We start from the raw sequence: 19,543 nt of genomic DNA, 5'->3' as shown, positions 1-19,543 counted from the left end.
CAATACTCTCAGAATGTTTGTTTAATTTGTTGTTGACAGCAGATGTGTGTACACTGAATAAAACAGAGATTTAAGGGCACCTGAAGGCTAACGTGCCTGAAGTAGGCTTTCCGGGCCTGGGTAGCACGGTGGAATTCAAAAAATGATCAAAGAAATAGATTCCTGGTTTATTTAAAAAAAAATTATTTATTATTGCTTCGTAAATTAGGAGCGGGATGGAAGAAATGTTCAATGGGGAGATCTCCTTTTTCGAAAAGAGCTGTACCTTGAAATAGAAAAGCGATCAACACTAAACCCATGCGCGATTCCGGCTTTGCAAGTACCAGTCTGGAGAAGAGATAGTGTAATTATCAAATGCAAAGCAAACCTAAACCCTCAGAAGGAAAATAGTGACACGCATGGTGTTACAGTAAAACGAAAAAAGGAGCAACGAAATTCTGCGTCTGGGCCGAATGTACCACTCTAAACTGCATGTTATACTGCGAGTCGTAACAGTATCAAGCGACTGCTCCATCGCCGTGCATTTTGTCAAAAGTGCATTCGCATTCAGCCGGACTAGTGCTTCATCACTTTTACTAGTCCGCACGCGATTTTATTAGACTAAGTGCGTCAAAAAAAAGAAAGAAACATCATTGTTTTTTAACATTAACTTAACGTGACAATTAATATATGTACATGTATTATTTTTTGAAATAAAGTATTTACGTGAAATATATTATTCCACGGATTCATTGAAATCTCGCAATCAGCAAGTACGATCGTATTCCCGATCTCGTTTTTTTCCTAGTGTTTCAGAATCGGACGGAAAACACTATCGATTATCGAATCGAATCGGAAACACCATTTCGATTCATAATCGAAAATAATCGGACATTTCAGATTTCTTATGTTTCTTTTTATTTACATAATTAAAAGTCCTGTATTATGTTTTATAGTTATAGGCACTAGTGTCTAAATATAACTGATAAGTAAAGATGTAGGCCTGTATTTAAGTTTTAATGAATCTGCTGATATTTTACTATATTTATTAAAGGAAAGAATTACACTTACTTAAATTTCAGTCCAATAAAAAGGAATTTTAGTTTTATATTATTATTTAACTGATAACTATGTAAACAAAGTGCTTCATTTGTTATGACATTAATCATGTTTATACTAAATTACTGATAAGATGATAAATTAATTTGTTTAAAAATTTTGATTTTTCAAAAGATAAATTTTCTTCTTTTTTTTTTTTAATTTATTCCTGTTTATATAAAGAACAGTTCAACAAATTGTCTACCTTCTTAATGTTAATCATATTTGAATCTATCAGTTTATTCAGAGAAATAATTTTTGTATACACAGCCAGGGACCTATATACTAGTATATAGGTCCCTGACACAGCATATGGGTATGCACAATAAAAATACCAATACTTCTTGTGCATTCGTTTTATAGAATAAAAAAAAACACTAGTTTTGTGTTTCACTTCTGACTGACCTATAATTGTTTAAACTGTAAAAAAAAAAAATAATACACAGAATGTGAGTGGAAAGTTGTAAATATCGTTTCAAGTGTGAGAGCAGAGGAAATTCAGGTTAAAAGACGATGTTTTTGAGTGTGGTGCTCTTGATAGCTTTATTTCGTCGTCAGTTCTTTCGTTGCATAAAATAATTATGATTTGCATTAATGGAAGGGAATTTTATTTAGATTTAGTCATTATTATATTTTTCAAAGCATTTTTACGAATCATTCACTGACTCAGTTTAATGCATTGTTTAATACAGGCGAACGGACACATTGTATGTGTGCACATGGAAGATACATAAAAATAATCAGTGTGACTTTTTTGTACAAAAGAAAAAAAAGGAAACACTACCTAAAAAGATAATATATATTAAGATTTAGCATTATGCTTAAAGTAGCTATATATATAGCGACTATCGATTTTGGTGCTATGCTATCGATTGTCGGCATCGCCAAGCTTTCAACGACGATTTTTCGATCGTCGGCGACTATCGCTGAATCACTATTTTTTTCCCCTTTACATTATATCCAAAACGTCCAACATCTTTCTTGAAAGTGTCATACTAAATCATGATCGCTAAAACCTTATACTTCATACCGATCAGTCGAAAAATTAAGCGCTGAATTGACCCGGTATTGTGTAACTACCCGCCAAAAGCTAGAAATCTAAAAATGCACGCGGGGTTTTCCAGTAAAAGTTGTCGAGAATTGGACATCGGTAACTTATTCAAATTGTTTTACAGAAATTTTTATTGGTCCGTTCGGACTAATTAGCCACATATTTTATTAGTCCGAATGAAAATGTATTAGTCTGAGACTATCGGACTAACGTTAGTGTCGAACCCTGCAGTGAGTATGTGAAATTCCTGTGATTGCTCCTCTCCAGTGTCCATTGGTATGCAATCCCAACTAACATCACAAACGCAATCTCAAATTCGACCTAATGAAAATGGTGAAGATGACGAATAGTAATTGATCTCCAAAAAAATCATCTACTAACAGGACATAAAACACGGACCCCCAGAAATTCCAGAGGACCAGATGCCTAAGAGGAATAACTGAGCATCCCCAGTCGACCGGCCATGTCCGTTGTGAGTCCTATGTATTGATCAGGTAGACATAATATCCCGTGGTCAAACTGAGCATGCTGAGTACAAAAACAAAGGGCTTACTGTTTGTATGAAATATGTCAATGAAAATACGACCCAGTGATAGATTATAATTGCTAACTTCGTAATTATAACGACCATAGAATTCACGACGTTAAACAAGGTTGTTGAAATCCCTATAACATCAACTTATCTGTCAGTATCTTGCCTTGGTTTAAAAAATTGATCGTTCTCAGAGCATGCTCTTGAGTATCAAATAAGTTGAGAGTTATAAAAACCATATGCAGGTGAAAACGGAACATTACTGCATCAATAAAGGAAGTTGATGATGCAAAAGCTGAAGTCATTTCGTTTGTCATACCATTTAGTTATTAGTCAGTCCTTATCGTCTAAAATCAGTATAGAACATCCAAATGTGAAACAGATGTGGTAGACTCTGTGGTGTCTTTTATTTCGAGTTCACTGAGATATATCGAGTCGACATATGAATGGAAGTAACTACTGTTATTGGGGAATCATTTGCTGAGGGTCAGGCACGCAATAAAAAAGTGTCCCTTTGAGAGATATAGACAGTCGTTCTTCGATGCAACGGCAAAGACTAGAGCCGAAAATGCGACATGTGTAACATACAGAGTGCAACATTTGACGGTAGTAATTAGAAGTCTTATATTAATGCTTGCGAATCAATTAATGGTCTAAAAGAGAAAGGCCTCTATTTAAGATGTGCTTATTACGAGGTGTTGTTCATGGAGTCTTAAGATTGTTCTTCAGAGAATGGTCAGCAGTACGATTTGTGGTTAAAGCACTTGAGAACTTCGCACCGCCTTATCAGAGATTTACCGTGCCCAATAACGTTAGATAGCATCAGAAACCTTGTCAGGATCAGGACATTATAAGAAGACTCACTTTTGTGGTTTATCCGTCAGTATCAGATGAGATAAGAGAAGTGCTTGGAAAAGCGTCTTTCATGAAGACCAAGTAGATTCAGACATGCGATCGAGTTCGCATATAGCAAAGAAGAGCTCAATATTGAAACGAAACCAATCGTTTAGCAATTGAGTTGGATGCATATTACAAAACTGAAAAGAGATGTGATAGTCACAGTGTGAATTTCATAAAACCTACAAATGTAGACAGATCGCATCCAAAAAATTTGAATTGATTCAAACACTTCAGATAAAGGTAGAATCATCAGAAAAGAGCGTTCAAGAAAAAAAAACAAACTAGTAAAAATGTTTATGATGAAAGACGAAGGTTTACCAATGGACGGAATAGTGAGAAGGGAAAGTGTTACCACTGCTCCGAGGAAGAAAACTTCCATAGATATTGTCCCAAATTGAAGAAAAGAAGCGATAATGCTAATAAGCACAAAGATCAATCCACAATGCGCGTCGAATTCGCAGTGGTTGGTACCGGCAGGTTGGCATGGAGACCGACAAGGATGATTTTATTTGTTACACGCAATGTGTTTTATCAGAATAAGGTTATGCCCTTTAGATTGTGTCGGGTACTTGCTACCTATGAGCGTCTCATGGAGACAGTACTTGCAGGTCTTCAATGGGACAAGTGCTTGGTAAATTTTGAAGATATAATTGTCGTTGGAAATTCGTTTAAAGACATGCCAGAAACCCTCAAAGAAGTGTTCAAGGACCAGGCAGATTTCGAGCTAAAGGCTAAAAAGCGCAACTTTTTTGTTAAAAATATTTCATACCTTGGGCACATAATATCAAAGGAGGGGTTTTTACTTACCCTGAAAAGTAAGTATAGTTGCTGAATGGCTTGTTCCCAGTAGAATCTCAGATGTTTATTCTTTCTCGGGACATTAATTTGCAGCTATACTACAGGCATTTTATCAGAGATTTTGCCTCGGTAAGCTTAACTCCTGCATACACTCACTGAAAAGGACAGAAAGTTACAATGGTTCAAAGAAATACAAGAAGCTTTAATTTGGGGATATTGGGCAAAAGTTTGATCAGTGCCCCAATACAAGCATTACCTGATGTAACGAAGCAGTTAAAACTTGACACTGATGCCAGTTGAACATCAGTAGCCCCTGTGCGATCACGGAAAAAAGTAATAGCCAGCAGAACTTTGTCTAAAACAGAAAAGCGATTTTGTACATGTATTACAAAGAAAGAGTTGTTGGCTATTATTCATTTCATGAAATACTGCCATCACCATCTCTATGGTAACTGTTTTCACGTCAGAACAGACCATAGATCAATGAAGTGGCTTTTACGATTTAAGAATCCAGAAGGTCCGATGGCTAGGTATAGTTAGAAGTGATCAGTAATAAAAATATTTCATACAGAATTCTGTGTGAACGTCTAGAAGTTTCTCACAAAATCGGTAGAAAGCATGTCGCTCCAGAAGGAATATTATGATGTGAAAGTTGCATGGTCTACTTTTGAACCCGGAGAAGGAGTCTGTGTGTATTTGCAGAGCAGAAAAGGTGGCTGTTCTCCAAAATTGACATTATTTTGGAGCGTTCCTTGCTTGGTTGAAAAAAAAAATTGTCCAATTTCCTTTACAAAGTTACATGGATTTCGAGGCAAGAGCAGCGTTATTCATTGTGGTCGAATTCGAAATTGTACATCTCAGATATTGAGAGGAGAAGAAAATGAGTTACCTCAGAGGATGAAAACGAAATAAAAGATGAAATGACATTTAACCTGTAGATGATGGTGATGAGTACCTGGCTTAAAATGATATAAAGAATTAATGCAAGCGGGTATTCAAATTGGCCCAACATGATGAGACGCTTACCTCCTTGGCATGACAATTTTGTGGTTAATGTACATAATGTAAACAGTTTATATTCTGCCTGATTCAGAGAGATTTTTTGTTTATAACAAATGATATAAACACGAAGCCCACAATCAGAAAAGAGACTCTTGAGTGCTGTAAGCAAAGTGACTGTGACTGATTGAATGTGGTTGAAAACGCCATCAGAAAAGGTTTGAGTGAAATCAGTGTGATTACGCTATAAACAAAAAAGAGTTTCGATGTGCAGAACCATGAGAGAACACTACATGAAGGAAGTTCTGGACTCGTAACAGAATACGATTCTGATCGTTAGTGGGGAACATTGGAGCTGGGGACTCTGTCTGATGTAGTAGCTGAACCTGACATCACGTTACAGGCCCGTAGGAAGCAACTTCAGAGGGGGGGGGGCACAGCCATACATTTTCAGTTGAGGGGGCACTATCAACAACTACCAAAAATTTCTTGACAAGCAAAAAAAAAAAAAAAAGTTTTTATTGAGGGGGCACAAGCATATAGTATCTATGTTTTCTATAGAATACTCTATAATATATCGGCAAAATTATGTGTCCCCCCCCCCCCCCGGTTCCTACGGCTATGAGTTAGACAGCTTCCAGTGTATACTACATGAACGAAGGGGAGGGTTATAGAGGATTCTGATACTGTAATCCCCCGTATTCCTAGGCACATTTGTCACTCTGATGATAACTCCACGTGAGCGAGTAGCTAAACATCCATCAACCATGCAATGCACACACATACATGTATCAAGTTGGCGGACAGTCGAAGTTCATGAGGTTGAGAAGTGATATTTAGATACCATATCAAGTGCAAAGACATTGCACCTTTTGTAGATATTAACATACACAACTGTGGTTTGTTTTCATTGGCAACTGCGCCTATTCCATGAATTTTGTTTTCTCAACCTGTGTCTATTTCATGAAGTTTGTTGTTAGTGATGTCAGAGGAATGTCATACGCTTGGGTAATGAAGCGATGAATTACCCCTCTGTTTCTCTGTAGATTCATTATGACTTCCTCTCTCTCTCTCTATACTCCTATGATCACAATCAGGAGTCTCTGACGAGACTGTAGCCTTACTGGTTTGTACTTATAACAAAGGAAGAGAAAAGTAACAACAGCTTTTAATCTCATCTGGTAAGCAACATTAAACATATGTACCCAACAACATACTGGTCTTGCGTTACGTATATTTAATTCCTAGCTAAAACTTCTTTTCGAATAAAAATTAAAATGTCAAAACTCTTACGAGTCTAATTGCAAGAAAATTGCAATTATATTTACAACAAAATCATATCCATAACAGACCAAAACTTCATTTCCTTCATTGAATATTAAATAATTCAAAGTTTCGCTGAAGCTGAAAATACAGAAGTGATTAAAATTGTTGTTAAGGTCTAATGTCCCTCTGATAAGAGAGATAACTGCAGAAGTAAATAAATCCAAAAAATTGTTCTATCAGGTGTTATTTACCCACTTACTAGATTAAATGCTGTTAATATTATCGTGTATTTTCTTTTGCTATTAAATTTGATTGTTATTTATAGTTTTTTAAATTAAAGATTTTGCACCTGGTTTATTTTCCTGTTATAAATTAAAATACATGCATTTCTATCGGGAGCATAGAAACGCGGACCTTCAAAACCATCAGAGGTGAGATCAGGTGCTCTGGAGGAGTGAGTATCCTCTAGATAAACAACCTGCTAAATATATACCTCATATATTTTTTAATGTTGTGGTATTAAATTAGTGCTCTTTCTATTTACTGTGTCAAATTTTCTTCATAATATGGTTAGACATAAATTTAATTTTCGAAAAAAGTAAGTATAGTCGCTTCACACCTCAAACCTTGATCCATTTGAATCTGATGCTTTTATTGTTGATGAAAATCAAAGTTGGGAATTTTTAATTTTTTATGAAATTTAGAACAGAGGGACATTAGGTCTTAACACTCAAGTTCTATTGGAATATTAAGGACTTGCTTATCAGTCCTAGCCTTCCTCTAAATCAATATTTTCAGTGATATTTTTCCATTTTACTTTTATGCTAAGAAAGAAGCAAATTCAGAAAATTGTGGTCCCCAATGCACTTGAACATCCTATCTTCTCTCATTCAAAAGTTACAATCTTTGTTAATTTTTTTTAAAAAGCTGATTAAACTTCAAGGTCATCTGGTCAAAAATCACAGTACATCTGGAAAAGTTTTTTTTTTTCTGGTAATGCAAATGTGAAATATGAAAGCCTCATCTTTTCTTACTCAGAAGTTATGACCAAGGATTAAGTTTTTGTGACAAAAATACTGATAGAGGAACAGACAGTCGGACAGACAAATGAGATTTAATGTCCCCACACTTTGTGCAAGAGGAGCAAATTCTCAGTTTCATGTAATTGTTTTAATCTGTTTTTCTATTATTTCAATTTACTGCTCTTTCACAAAAAGTACTATGGAATCTTTTTTTTATTTGTGGGGTCAATGTTCATGGGCAAGGAAAATTTTATTGGTTCATTGGGACATACTCTCATACAAAAGATTCAATGAACAAATATTTTGACAAAATAATTGTTTGTGGGGATGTTAATTTGTGGGCAAAGTTGACCCATGAAATCCAGGAACATTGGTCCACCATGAACAATGATGATTCCACAGTAGTTGAAAATACATGTTCTATAGTACATGTATATTGCAATAAGAGAATTTTTTTATTACAACATACATACGAGTCATCACTCAGCATTTAAATCTATATTCATAGGAAACAGAAAGTCATGCATGGCATATTTCCATGTCCATAACCTAGCCACTCTGTTGAATTGTTCTCTGTCTGTCTGGTAAACCTTTCCAATCACGGGCTCCATACACACAAAACAGTACGGATCTGTCAATAGTGACTGGATGCTTATCAGAACCTTAGATATTGTCAGAGCTAAGCTCCAGTTATGATGTATTGAGTCTAATCCCACATCCCCATGTCTACTTATATTGGGGTGAAATATTTTGGTGATGAATCTCACTTTTGGAGGCCTCATAGGATAACTGAAAATAAAATTTAAAAAATTGAAAAGTGGGAATTTAACAAAATATAATAGGATGAAATATTAATGTGTGCCTGAAAATAAAAAACTATGCTATCCAAAACACTTCACTCACTTGAGCTTCTGGTTCAGATCGTAAATAAAAATATCAATCAAATATCTTTTCATTTTTGGGGTCAAACATGGACTGAAAGATCAAATTTCTTAAGACACATTATACTTAGTCTAGTATACTATGCATTTAAGCATTGTAAGCATTTTTGTTTACCTTTGTGGTATTTGTAAATAAAGAAGAAATAACCCCCCTTCATAAGGACTGCCCTGAGGGCCGGTGATAGAGGCTTGCCAGTGACAACAGTGTCTATCCAGGGGTGTGGCCTTAATACCCTCTGGAGGGTCAGACTTCAGGGTCTTTAGTTCACTTCGTAATCTTCTGTGTCTCCATGAATTTTCCTCAATGGGTGGGGTGCTCTGTAAAAACATACAAGTTTTCAAGTTATTTACAATGTTCTTTATCTTGTCATTTATACAGGTAGATGGGGGAGGAGTGTTAAGAAATAATGTGTATAACAGGAAAATACTGTTATTTTTGAAATTCATTAACTTTGAAATTTAGTGGTCATGCTTTTATTTATGGTTTATTCTGTTTATTTTTATTTTGCACATGGGGAGATCTAGAAATTTTTCATATGTTCAGGGTCCAAGGTCAAAGTCTGAAATTCATTTCCCATGTAATGTGTAACTGGAGAGGGAGAGAAATGTGATGGAATATACCAGGATTCAGACCTAGAACCCCTGAATCGCTAGTCAGGTGCTCTAACAACTGAGCTAACTGGCCACTAGGGATCAAAACTTGTCTGATTACCACATCCCTCCCTCTGTAAAGGTCTTTGCCCACAAAGACACCAATCCAGGCTCTTCTCTGGCAGTTTTTTCACCTGACACTTCCAGGGCATAACACAAAATGTAATAAGAATGGGAGAAAATGTGATGGACCTGACCAGGATTCAAACCCGGAACCCCTGAATCATTATTCACCACCAAGTGGCCACTAGTGATTGAAACTGTCTGATTTCCAAAAGTGAAAAAGATGTTTGTAGTTAAGTATGTGATACAATGGCACCGACATTGTTAAGGTCACCTTACCAAAAAGATGGTGTGGAAGCTAGAATGACAACCCCTTAAAAATTTTGTCTTGCAACTATCAATTGAATCTGAAAACTACTTCATCCATGATTTTTATGTTTTGCATAACTGTATGTCAAACCTACAGTACTCATAGCTTCATGGCTAAGCTTTGTAATATTGCAACCAAAAATAGTCAAAAAAGAATATGTTGTTTAATAACAGAACAAGTGACCTATTGTCAGATATTCATGATTTCGTCACTTCCAAACAATGTAATTGTAAAAGCTGAAATAAGTTTTGTACATTTGTATTTTTGACAAAAAGCTAAAACGGTTGAAAATACATCAGAACCCTGCCATTCAGAAACACCCTCCAGAAATGACTGAAGATAAAAGTTCTTTACTTGACAGTCCTTAAGTCTGCATGTGGGTCCCTAAGAAGGTCCAAATAAGGGTCAGGGCGGGTAAGACATCTCATTTAGGTGGAAAAATAACAATATAACATTTTGTTAAACTTAACATTTTTTAAGTACCAATGCCCCCATCTCTCTCTCTCTCTCAAAAAAAAAAAAGGCCGACGTCTGTAGAAGAGTTTCTAAAACTCTGCATCTGCTACTGGTGTAAGAGCCTAGGATGTCTGTTAATGCAATTGAAAAAAATTAGATTACCTGTAGCATCATGCTTTCTAGACAGTACTTGCAAGGAGAACTTTCTAACCTGTAAAGGAAATTGTGCAACTGAACATGGATATACATGTATGTAGTAATGAAAATACAATAGCATATATTTTTCACAGTTTAAATATGAAATGATACCGAAACAATTAATACAATAAAATATAAAGACTCTTCACAGTTTAAAAATGAAATGATTTAGAACATTTGTTTTGGAACTTGTTACATAAAAAATACCAAAAGCAAATTTTGTGTAATTGAAGAAAATTTCTTTATTACCAGTACATACAATTTTGTATAAATTATTTTCCACTTTTTAACTCTGTACTGGGGATAAAACAAAGGCCATCTCAGTTTACAGAATTCCTTCCACTGTGCATCTGTTGTTTCCCCATCCAAGATTTGCCTCCATCTTGTACAGACTCTGCCTGCTGTCCATAGAGATATATCATCCAGGTATTTAAACACGACTAGTAAAACTACAACAAACAGAGATACAATACATCAATGAGAAAGAGGGAACAAAATAACATAACAAAAGGCACATGTATTAAACATGTAATAATGAAATGATATTTTATTTACACATAAAAATTTAAATGCTGAAATAAGCTTCCAATCAGAATGAATACAATATATCCATTCACAACATTTTAAGGTGTCAACTAATGTTTACCATGTACACATTTCAAGGAAATAACTATAAAATATGTCTCAATTAATCTGACTTATGTATTCTAAATTACTGTTAGGATGCTAAAAACAGTAATTAAAAGATCAGTTTCTGATACCCTCTGGAGGTATGGAGTCCACTAATCCCTCTGGAACATGATCTTGTTTAGTGCTAACTGTCAGGAGAGAAATTCTCTCTGCCAATTTGTCTTGTTTGTGGGGTATAGGCTTTACTCTTAGGGTTGGACGTTTGGCTTCAGGTGTGTAGAAATCACTTTCAACCCCGGGTTCTTCATTACCAGAGTCAGCATCTGAATCATCCTTCTGAAAAATGAGTGTGATTTTAAGGTCTCCATATTTAGATGTTAATAATGCTTCTTCATTTTAAAAAAAAAAAAAGTATATGGTAGAAATATATCACAGAAATATTCAGGACATATTATGCATATGGAATATAATTGATAGTTTCTTTGCCTTGACATTATATAAGCACATATATGCATTTATACTACATTCTTACAACCTTTTTTCACTTATATTATATTCACCACAGAAAATTGATAATTTTTCAGCTGTACTAATTGGAAAGATTGTAAATGAATGCTACTCACCACCTCAGCATACACCTCCTGTTGCCCATCCTCAATGTCAATGTCTGATGAGAATAGAAAAAGATGACATGTGCTACAGACAGGTTGTCCAAAATTGTGACTGTAGTACCCCTCACAAACCATACAACAGGAAAACTGCAAGAATGTGTACATGCTTAAACAAAACTGTGTCATAATTGCATCATATTTGTTTATTAGCAACATACCAACTTACTTTCATGGAAAATTAAACAATGGAATACTAGGGAATACCCCACATTAAACTAATTTTAGAGGAATAAGGATAAAGATGCGGGCAGATTTAAAAAAAAATCTCCTTTTTACTCATTTTCTTTATCTCCGTTGTTTGCAAACTGAGAAATAAAATCTACATAATCTATTATTTCTTGAAATGCTTTTACTTCCAAGTCCTACATATGAACAAAGGAATTAACCAATGCTTTTTTTTAAAATACGTGGTCTCTGACGCAACAATTAAGACGGATGTTAAGAACACTGACAGGAATATATTAAAATCAACATTTACAAATTACATTTGTGCTTCGAGTGCAAAGGGAGTTTACAAACGCGCTGTTCTTCTTCTTTCTATGCAGTGCAGGGTCTTGTGGGCATCTTCGCACTTGTTCACAATTTGAATTGAATTTGTCACAGATAAATAATCATAATAAACGAAGACTTTATACATACTACAAATAAGTGTAATACAACTACCAATTTGCTTACTTCTGTGTTCAGAAACTCCTTTAAGCCCTCAACAGTGCCAGAATTTTTATCAGTTTTGGATATAGCTTGATTGTTTTCACCCTGAACGGCCATATTTGTTTATACAAACTTCGAACCCGATTGGAAAACAACAGTATTATTCTACACCATGGACACAGACAAGGCAAGACTAAGTGAAGTTGACCATAATATATATTATGCTTCCGAGGTCCTTACTCGCAGACCTTTGCTGAAAGAAAATGGGAAGAAAAAAACTTCACAAAAAAGAACAACGGGACGGGATATGAGTTGGGGTGGGTGGTGGTTAAAATTTTAAACAGTTAAAATGCGTTGAAAATACCTTAATTATTTTTTCAAATTATAGCTTGGATTGCATTGAACATTTTGAAATCAAATTCAGTTGCATTTGAAATATATTTTTAAATTTTGTGTTTATCATGTATTAGCAAATGAATTCATTGGATAGTGCTGAATATTTAGTATTTTAATTTCTATCAGAAAAATCCTTTGGCAAAAATTATTTTTATTCGGTAAACAAAAAAAGGAGAGAGAGAGAGAGAGAGAGAGAGAGAGAGAGAGAGAGAGAGAGAGAGAGAGAGAGAGAGAGAATGGAGATATGCAAATGGTGTTTCTGAGGATTTAAATCTTCATATTTAACTTTGTCGGTAAATAAAAAAAAAAAATGAAAGATTTACAGGTACACAATACATGAACTTCAATACAGATATCACAGCCAGTGTCCATTGGTGTTGAATGAAAGGTTAATGATAGGTCAAAGAAAGATTCTTTTTGCTATGGTTAAGACTTCATTTTGCACTTTCTTAAATTCGTCCCACTATGGCCATTTTGTTTTTCAGCTTACCCCCTTTCCTTCTTTGTGGTTAAAATCAAAGACCACAATCATAATTAACACTTAAAAAAATAAAAGGTTATCCTCTTTCCATTGCATACTTAGGCTTAATTGACCCCCCACCCCCAACCCGAGAAAAAAATAAATCAAAAATAAATTTATTAATTAAATCAAATAATTAAAAGAAATACTAATAATTACAGTGTATTCATTTATAATATTTTTTTGTTTTATTCTTTGAAACTTTGAAACTTTTATTTTCACTAAAGCCCATTCGCTTTTTATACGAGGATATTTTTCCCATTTATATCATTGTCTACCCTTGAACTCTTACCTGTCCGCTAGGTGGCAATTCAGTTTCCGGCAAAACACTGGACATACAGGTGTGGTATTACTAAATAACACAGGTAAGAGATCTCCTTAGTATCTGTCCCCCATGTACATAAATAACTATCAAGGTTCCCATTTCTATATAAACTAGCTTATCAGAGGAGTCCATTATTGGTCGGAATAAAGAGAATCCCTGTCAACCTCAACATTATATACACAGTGTTAAAAATAGTGATCAAAATACAACAGCGTGATCCAGTCGGTTTATTTTTCAGATCAGGTTTATTTTTTTCTCTCTTATATTTACGAAACTCGGGCAATATTGTTTTCCTTCCAATTTTTATCTCGAGATTAATAAATGCATTTTAATCTTTCTGCAGCAAGCTTATTAATAAATGAATAATTTTTATTTGTAAATTGAACAACACTGAAGAAACAATCTGGTGAATATTTTTTTTATTTCATGCAGGGATAAAAATTTTAAACAAGAGGAAGAAAGGGCAATAACGCTCACCCGATTCACCTTAAATTTGCCCTGTTCTTCAGAAACAAATTAGATTTTAAACAACATTTTCCCACTTTATTCCCACGAAAAATTGTTACCCCATATTGTGGCCCACCCTAAACCCAAAGAGTTATGGAAGCCACACATGCTTCAGTATCATTATGTTAACACTGCCTTGCTGTTTTGGAGAAGATAAAAATACTTTATTTTTTTAATTTGATCCCCGATTTTTGCCCAACTCAACCCCAGAGTCCATACTTTAAATAAAAAAAACTTAAATCCACAGCTTAAGAATGTTGTTTAGTATAGTCGTACTACTCTTGAAAAGCTCATATAATCCCAAGTAAAACTCTATAGGTGTGGTCCCACAGCTAATAATACGAACAGCAACACTGAAACAACCTGAGGGTGTTTGCATATGAACTAATAATCAATGCCTTTCACTTTTCAGGCACGTAATATCTTTGTCAACTTACATGAAAAAAAAACTTTGATAAGCCAAAATTAAAAAAAGAAAAAGTTAAATTGCGCAAGCTCCCAAATCCTATATCGTGTGTGCGGGGGGGGGGGGGGGGGGGGGTTAGGTTCCATTTTTTTTTTCACAACCAAATTTTATTTATACATTATCACATTACCATTTCTAAACTGTACTGCAACAAAAAGTGGGGGAGGGGGCAGCCATGCATCCTTTCAATGAACATTTTTAACAGTAAAAATTTTGTTTAGAGAAAAGGTGCCCCCCCCCCCCCCGAATACAACGTGCCTTCTTTCCCTTCATTAAAAACATTTTTTAAAGATGGATTCCGGTGTAAATCTCTCATTCCCTATACTGTGACTCAGCACTATCCATGAGGGAACCAGGATTTAACGTTTCACAAAAGTTTATTTTTTTTTGGTTTAGTGGTTTTTGAGAAGACTGTTTTTATAGACAACCACTCTGTTTTGGCCTTTTCTTATATCTGCCCTTTCAAGAGGACGTGGATTTCATTTGTACAATATTGAATCCCCTTTACCCAAGAATACTTTGTAGCAAGTTTGGTTGATATCGGCCCGATTATTATGGAGAAAAAGTCGAAAATGTGTCTAGTTAACAGATGAACAGACACACACGTACATGTACGTGCTGCATGTTATCTAGTCTTCTTTCACTTTTATTCTTTTTTCTCCTTTTCAAATCTTTTCTACTGATTTGTACACGTTTGTATTACTTAACTAGGCATTAAATTAATATTTTTTCAAGTTAATTAATAAATGATTCAATTTTCCAACTCGTTAACCATAACAATATTTTCAATTTGTACATTTCGAAAATAAGATTCTTTCACAAATCATCCATTTAAAGCTAAGAATTAGTGCTCATATACTACATATTGAAATGGGGAGGTACTCAAGGCCACCTATTCCTAGAGAAAAACGTGTATGTCATTCTTGTAAACTTTTTTATTATTGAAAATGAAAAACATTTTGTACTTTATTGTCCTAGTTATGATCAATATAGATTACAATATTGTGATATACATGTATTTAATGCTCAATGTTATATGAAGGAAAACCCTATTATTGACATTATCAACCCTCCAAGTATTAAAATTGCTAGAAGAGTATGTAACTTTCTGAAAAAGCGCTTTGATATTAGAAATTTAAATAAAAACTTCAACATAACTGATATGTTTAATGGAATAATTTTTTTTTATTGATTTTATGTATGTTATTGTTTGTTGTATTCATGAATATATGCCAATGTATGATGGTGCTGTCAATAAATGAATTGAATTGAAATAGAAAAAGAGCTAATATCCAATTTATATGTGTTGTAAAACAACATAATATTATTACTTTGGGCCCAAGTAACAAAACTGACTAGACATTGAAATTAATTTACCAATCTCTTATAAAATGCTTTCATAGGCGTCGGAAACAAATTGAAAGTGGGGTGGCTAATTGAAAGTGGGGGGGGGGGGGCTAAACCAACGAAAAAAGGCAAGCCCCAATTTTCAATGCCTATATTATGTCTATCTTTGCAAAAAAAGTGGGGGGGGGGATAAGCCCCACCTAGCCCCCCCCCCCGGTTCCGACGCCTATGGCTTTTAACTCTTCCAAGAAACATTTGACTAATTTGTCATTCGCACGTTACATTCATCATCTTCATTTTATAAACTTTTTATTCAGAAAAGATGTCACACCAAACATTTTTTGCTTGTCAAGGATTTTTTGGTAGTTGATAGTGCCCACCCCCAACTGATATTCAAAGTGATATTGCTTCCTATGGGCCTGTCATCCTATGCTAGCATCAATTGGGGGTATTATTCTCGGACGAGAATTTCAAATATCATTGAGAGTTTATAGCGCGGACGGGGAAAACTACATGCAGGGAAGGTCTTTCGCGCTACTATTTGTATATATATATATACATATAATCATACAACTTTAATATATACATTATTCATGCCCGTAGGAAGCATACATGTATTTCAGTTGGGGGAAACATTTTCAGTTGGGGGGTACCAAGAAAAAAATCCTCGACAAGCCAAAACTGCATCAAATGTTATCATTAACGGGACACAAGAATAAATTAGCTGTTTTCTATAGTATACTTTATATCGACAATCCTGTTCTCCCGTAATTCACAGGGCCTTGTCATTTCAACTCTTAGATATACAACTTCATTGACTTAATTATAAACATACTATATATATGTGTGATCTATATTTGTCCCTAATTAATTTAAGATATCCGGTAAAACGTATTTTTTCCGATATGGTACGTACAGTTTATAAAAACATGACTGATTTTTTTTCCTAATAATTTTTTACCGTTTTCTTTTGTAATTAGAATTTGGAAAATTCGGGGGGGGGGGGGGGTGCTTGTAAAATTTCACATCTATTTCTAAAAATACCCTTTAAATTTACGCATCGATTAACTCTTCTCTCTCTTTAATAACACAAACATATGCATAAATGTTTTGCCTTTTATATTCTAGATTGCATATTATAAAAGTTGAAGAGATGAAATGGGACTACCACCAAATCTAACGAGGGACATGCAGAATATTACCAACCATTAGACATGCGAATTGAAAACACTTTAAAACTTCGGGTAAATATTTCTTCAGTGATATGGCAAATGACAATTCAGCAAATGATCCCAGCTCAACAACGACAGACACCCCTACAACTACCCTCAGTTCAAACGGGGGATACCCCCACCCTAAGGGTGACGAGGAGCGTTCCCCCACAAACACAGTGGCGGCAGTGACCGTGGCCATTCTTGCCGTGATTATAGTGATAACATTTGTAATGGTTGCTCGTGCAATTCGTAAAAGACGACTTGCAAGACGAGGAACGAGAATGGATCAGCCGATTCCCGCCATCTCTACAGGAGTGATGGGAACACGTACGTATTCGACACACTTTCCTTGTACATATGTATTTACAATTATGCATTATGTGACATGTATTAAGTAAGTGTTTTGTTATTTTCAGCTGCTGCAGCATACAGCAATATACACATCAGTCAGCCAACCATTTCCTCTTCCTCCTTCGTGAGCTGGGAACCAATAGAAACTCATCAGCATCAGGAACATACGTCACGTGATTCATTTCCCGCGGAAAATAACGAAACTCAAAATCCCTCCAGCAACGTCTCATCTACTCCATCACAAACATGAACCAGTGCACATTGTTACTGTGATACAATGTATTTTACAGTGTGAAATCTACAAATGTCAACCATATTGTACTTACCATACAATTTTTATTCAATAAGGGTATTGGAATAATGTGGTTCAGTCTGAATCTCTTTTGTCATTCAAGTTTTGTTTGCTTTTTTGTTTTATTTTGATGTGTAAAAAGAATATGTTAGTGTCCTTGAAGTGTTATTGATGTGTTGTGAGTCTCAGTATACATCTCCTGTATGAGGGGATTATAAATGCATGTTTCAACTGTGATATATACATATATGTACAAGAAGCTAAACTAACAACTTTAACAAATATTTGAGTTTCAACAGTGCACCATTTGAAACATCTAGCCATTTATTCATTAATAATTCTACCATTCAAACTTACAAATTTTATTATACTATTGTTAAATGCAAGTTACCAATGTTATCAATAAAAGATACGTTAAAAACAACATGTTTTTAGTTTCTGTTGAATTTTGGATGGTTACCACGTAAGAATCTGTCATATGTACCAATAAAATTACGCAGGTAATCGGAAAAGCCATAGAAAAAAACATTTACTATAATTATCCATTGTATGGACGTCATTGAATCTTAGGCTAAAAGAAGCACTCCACTACATCATCACGTGACATCTATAAATAGAAAAATTGCGAAAAAGTAAAAAGTTCAACACTTCTCTGGGGATAATTCATTTCTTTTTGTGAAAATTATTATGTAAAAACATCAGTGGGCCATGAAAAGTGCTGCTAGAATCCTACTCTACCAACACAGAAAAAATTATTCCAAAGTTTCCCATGAAACCTTACCAAAATTTTCACATTTTGTACATACGATCAAGGAATTGTCATAACTTCATGTTAACCACACAATTCTAGCAGCACTTTCCAAGCACTATAGAATACTAGATATCATTGCGATGGTGGCCATCTCAAAGGGTCCGGCTTTCGGCAATGAACATGGAAATGTAAGGTTGCTGAAAAGGGTGTATTTTGAAGAGGAACATTTGTGTACTATTAAGGGACGTGTTGTTTGAGTCCAAAGGGCTTCTATGTTATCCTCATTATAATAAAAAATGGCACGAAAATCAAGAGTGCTCAACACCTTCCATCAAAAAATGGCACAAAAATCACGAATGCTGCATATCCTCTATGAAAATTGTTGCATATCCTCTATCAGAAATATGGAAGGAAAATCTCAAATGATCCGTACCCTAGGTCAATTGGTAAGGTTTGAGGCTGACTGGATTTAAGGGAAAGAAATTATGCACCGAACAAAGATTTTAAACAGAGAGGCTATTTTTGAAATTGACCCTTGACCTAGAAACTTCGTTCAAAGTCACTGCACATCCACTGACAAGTGGCACTCTGTGAGTTAAGTATGAGCCACATTGGACCAAGGGGAGAGAAGTTATGCTCTGGACAAGGACTTTTCTTATAATTCTGCTATGACCTTAACCTTAGACCTAGAAACATGGTTCAAGGTCACTGCACACCCTTTACCCAAAGACACTCTGTGGGTGAAGTATGAGCCAGATTGGGTCAAGGAGAGAGAAAATATGCTTTGGACAAAAATTTAAACAGAGGGGCTTTTTTTGACCTTGACCCTTGATCTAAAAACTTTGTTCAAGGTCACTGCACATCCATTACCAGTGGCATTCTGTGAGTGAAGTATGAGCCACACTGGATCAAGAGGAGAGAAGATATGTTCCGCACAAATATTTTTCATATGATTCTGCTATGACCTTGACCTTAGACCTAGAAACATGGTTCAAGGTCACTGCACACCCTTTACCCAAAGACACTCTGTGGGTGAAGTATGAGCCAGCTTGGGCCAAGGAGAGAGAAGAAATGCTCCGGACAAAAGATCTCGGATGGGCAGACAGACGGACGTATGGACAGATGGACGGACAGACTGATCACTATAGGGCACCCGCA

The 19,543-nt window shown here is 35.1% G+C and overlaps 2 protein-coding genes across 2 annotated transcripts; one reads left to right on the top strand and one right to left on the bottom strand.

The window, feature by feature from the left end:
- Positions 1-6,508: 6,508 nt before the first annotated feature.
- Positions 6,509-12,334, bottom strand: LOC133172601 (uncharacterized). Its single transcript, XM_061307529.1, has 7 exons — positions 12,241-12,334; positions 11,518-11,652; positions 11,026-11,230; positions 10,524-10,713; positions 10,229-10,277; positions 8,702-8,904; positions 6,509-8,434 (listed from the first exon to the last, which is right to left on the bottom strand). The coding sequence occupies exons 1-7, from the start codon at positions 12,331-12,333 to the stop codon at positions 8,125-8,127; spliced, it is 1,185 nt and encodes a 394-aa protein (XP_061163513.1). The 5' UTR covers position 12,334; the 3' UTR covers positions 6,509-8,124.
- Positions 12,335-16,909: 4,575 nt separating this feature from the next.
- On the top strand, positions 16,910-18,058 carry LOC133206026 (uncharacterized). Its single transcript, XM_061341930.1, has 2 exons — positions 16,910-17,318; positions 17,408-18,058. The coding sequence occupies exons 1-2, from the start codon at positions 17,042-17,044 to the stop codon at positions 17,590-17,592; spliced, it is 462 nt and encodes a 153-aa protein (XP_061197914.1). The 5' UTR covers positions 16,910-17,041; the 3' UTR covers positions 17,593-18,058.
- The last annotated feature ends 1,485 nt before the right edge of the window (positions 18,059-19,543 follow it).

This window comes from Saccostrea echinata, unplaced genomic scaffold (genome assembly GCF_033153115.1).
Source record: "Saccostrea echinata isolate AGI-Se365-2 ecotype Australia unplaced genomic scaffold, CSIRO_AGI_Sech_v1 ptg000054l, whole genome shotgun sequence".
In the NCBI taxonomy this organism is placed as follows: Eukaryota; Metazoa; Mollusca; class Bivalvia; order Ostreida; family Ostreidae; genus Saccostrea; species Saccostrea echinata.
Note: the sequence above shows the minus strand (reverse complement) of the source record. Positions and strands in the feature narration are given on the sequence as shown.